Genomic DNA, 3,358 nt, shown 5'->3' with positions numbered 1-3,358 from the left:
CTCCTTTTCTCTGCTTGACATTAGCCACTACTCTTATAACAGACCCAAGTCTCAGACTGAACTGTCCATCGAGTTGCATTATGGGTGCCAGGTTTTGACAAGGAATAAGAATGAGTGGAATAAAATAGACAATATTTGTCAGTGTTTTGCAATGTTAAATCAATGGAGTACTCTTTTAGGCATTGTTTTTGTTGCGATATTATAACCATTAGTAGTGACGACTGTGTCATCCACAGGGTTTCCAGGTGCTTGTGGAGACTGATTGGCTGGATTACGGTCATAAATTTGGGGACCGCTGTGGCCACCAGGAGAATGCTGATGATGTGAGCGAGCAGTGTCCGGTCTTCCTGCAGTGGCTAGACTGTGTTCACCAGCTGCTCAAACAGTTCCCCTGTCTGTTTGAGTTCAACGAGGCCTTCCTGGTGGGTGGTCGGACAGCACACTTTACTTCTCTCTCTTTGTAATGATGACTGTATACATTTTTTTGTGACTATTTCCCCAATATACGCCCAGTAAGAGTGACATTTTGCTCTGCATTACATGAAGCCATCTTTAAAAACAGAACACATGTAAAAAATAGATTTTTTGCATACCATTTTCATCTTTGAGCCATTTCCTTGAAACTGTTGCAGCCATTCACAATTGAGAACCAACACATTATATAACCAGAGCTAATCTTGTTGTCAGATGGTGATGTTTCACATCAATCAGCTAAGCATTGAATTGAGAGAGCGCTGCCATTGTGAAAGGCCTGACTTCTTGTTCCTTCTTCCTCATGTGCCCAGGTCAAGTTGGTGCAGCATACATACTCATGTCTTTATGGCACCTTCCTGTGTAACAACGCTTACGAGAGGGAGGCAAGGAACATCTACAAACGCACCTGCTCTGTTTGGTCCCTGCTTCGCAGTGGAAACAAGAACTTCCAGAACTTCCTCTACATCCCCAGTCACGATATGGTACCTTACACTGTTATTATGCTGCTATGATACCATCTTGATTTGCTTGATCAATGATTAATGAATAGTATGACTGACACTTTCATCCCTAAACTGTACTAATAGAGTAATATGGACCGTCATTACTGTATATTGTTCTCTGAGATTTTCCTCGCCACTTGTTTGTCTGCCAGGTGCTGCAGCCAGTCTGCCACACACGAGCATTACAGCTGTGGACAGCTGTCTACCTGCCCACCTCCTCCCCTTGCACCGCTGTGGACGATTCTATGGAGCTCTACCACCCCCCAAATGTGGCAGGAGATGAACTCACCTCCCGTTCTCTTGACAGGTGTGTTTGTTTAATGCAAATCCGATGTTGTTGCTCAGTATCTGTCCTACTGAACTGTTCTTGGTTATTCACAGGTTACAGAGAGTGACACTGCCCTCTAGTGTCCCTCACAGAGAATTGTATCATCAACATTTCTTCACATGTGAGGACAAAAAATAAATTCTTATGTATTTCTGATTTCCAGACTCCCCAAGACTCGCTCCATGGACAACCTGCTGTCAGCTTTTGAGAACGGGGTGCCCCTGACACGTACATCCAGTGACCCCAATCTCAATAAGCACTGCCAGGAGGGTCGCTCTGCCCCGGAGCCCTCACCAGCCACAGAAGAAGCCACAGAAGAAACCTCAGCAGAGATCTCTGATGAGGTCATACCTGACACTGGACTGGACAGCAGTGAGGGGGAACCTCTACAGCCGAGTCCTGCTAAGACACCAGAGGATGGGCTGGGTGCAGAGAGATGTGAAGACACCCTGGAGGAGCCCTGTCTGACCACACAGCCCCTGCCCTCTCTGCCCCTTCCCCCTGTCCCGCTCAGTAAGGACGTTGCACTCGCTCACACTCCCTTTCACACTCCTGTCCTCCAACAGGCTTTGCCTCAGATCACTAACCCTCCTCTCCCACCACCTCCGCTGGAGGCTGAGAGCCCCTGTAGGACTGCTGAGAGCACCACGTCACCTACTCATAAATCAGAGCCGTGCTTACCTCTCCCCTGCAACGGCACGCAGCCTACAGCCACCCCCACCTCGCTGCTTAACGGCCACACTGACAGCCAAGCAAACACACTGACAGCAAACCTCCCAGAATGTGCAGGACTGCTGGCTCTGAAGCAACTAACCCCACTCCTTCCCATGGAGGACTCTACCGAGACTCTCACAGGTGAGGGAGAACCTCCCCCTGCCCTTCCTCCCACAGTGAGCCAGGATCTCACCCAGAATCATTTTAATGATGTGGAGCAGTCTGAATCACAACCCCAGGTTCAACTCCAAAGGGAGAAGGAGGACATGAGGACAGAAGCAGTGAAAGGTAGACAGCGTGTGTTAACAGTTGCAGCAGCTCCTGTAGATTGCACCCAGGTAGCAGCTCGCCATCTGATCTCCCAGAGCCAGCTCTCAGAGCTGTCCCTGCTCGGCTCCCACTGGGAGAGCGTCCAGGGTCTGGTCCAGTCCGCCTGCAGCAGTGCCGGTCATTCTGGTGTCAGTCGGGCCTTGCAGCCCAACACTTACCAGAGCCGTCGGCTTGCCAGTAAGCTGCTCCGTGCCCAGGGCTTCGCCATTACTAATGGGTCCCAGTGCTGCCGCAGAGAGGCTCTTTGTTGTCCCAGCAGCCCTCTGCAGGCTGGATGGCTGTCTGCTGCCAGGAGTGCAGGCTACACCGGCCTGTATGGGCCTGCTGCCGCTGCCCTCAACAGCTACTCCCTGGCAGGCCATCAGCTCCTGCCGGTGTCGTACTCCTCACCCTCCGCTTCCAGCTCGCCTCCCCCACCCCAGGCCCCATCTTACCTAGACGACGACGGGCTGCCGGTGCCAATGGACGCCGTGCAGCAGAGACTGCGGCAGATTGAGGCAGGCTACAAGCAGGAGGTAGAGGTGCTAAGGCAGCAGGTGCGACAGCTGCAGATGAGGCTAGAGAGTAAACAGTACAGCACCCCTCCCTCGGAGCCAGACATCGACTACGAGGATGACATTGTGAGTAGCTTTTTCAGTGAAGTCATATACAGACAGACAGCCCAGCACTAGCAGCAGATTTTTTTCTTTCTGCTGTCTTTATAAATATTTACTTTTGATTATCCTCAGGAAGTGTTCTCTCATTCCTGTCTGTCTTCTGACCTTGCCCTTCTCTCTCTGTTTTCAGACGTGTCTGCGTGAGTCAGACACCAGCAACGAGGAGGATTCTCTGTCGACCCACAGTGAGGACCGGCTGTCTGAGGGCAGCTGGGATCGAGTGGAGCGCAAGGACACAGAGGTCGGCATCGTTTCATCGTCTGATGTAGCTTCTCTATCCACTTCCTCACCTTTCTTTCTCCCCATCACCTGTATGGCTAAGAGCACCTCTAATTGTGTGTGTGTGTTTGTGT

At 51.0% G+C, this 3,358-nt stretch overlaps 1 protein-coding gene across 5 annotated transcripts in view; it reads left to right on the top strand.

The window, feature by feature from the left end:
- The window catches only part of mtmr4 (myotubularin related protein 4), a 43,027-nt gene that overhangs the window by 36,495 nt on the left and 3,174 nt on the right, over window positions 1–3,358 (top strand). For 3 of the 5 annotated variants that reach the window (XM_035666113.1, XM_035666115.1, XM_035666112.1), the window contains 5 exons: window positions 237–422; window positions 786–956; window positions 1,130–1,284; window positions 1,469–2,969; window positions 3,136–3,270. In XM_035666113.1, coding sequence (XP_035522006.1) covers window positions 237–422; window positions 786–956; window positions 1,130–1,284; window positions 1,469–2,969; window positions 3,136–3,270 — 2,148 coding nt within the window. The remainder of the gene's footprint in view (window positions 1–236; window positions 423–785; window positions 957–1,129; window positions 1,285–1,468; window positions 2,970–3,135; window positions 3,271–3,358) is intronic. The other 2 variants (XM_035666116.1, XM_035666114.1) reach the window with 1 other exon arrangement.

The sequence above is a fragment of the Morone saxatilis genome, unplaced genomic scaffold (genome assembly GCF_004916995.1).
Source record: "Morone saxatilis isolate NCDOM2014 unplaced genomic scaffold, NCSU_SB_2.0 Contig20, whole genome shotgun sequence".
NCBI lineage: Eukaryota > Metazoa > Chordata > Actinopteri > Moronidae > Morone > Morone saxatilis.
The sequence above is the reverse complement of the archived record's forward strand: the minus strand, read 5'-3'. Positions and strand labels throughout refer to the sequence as shown.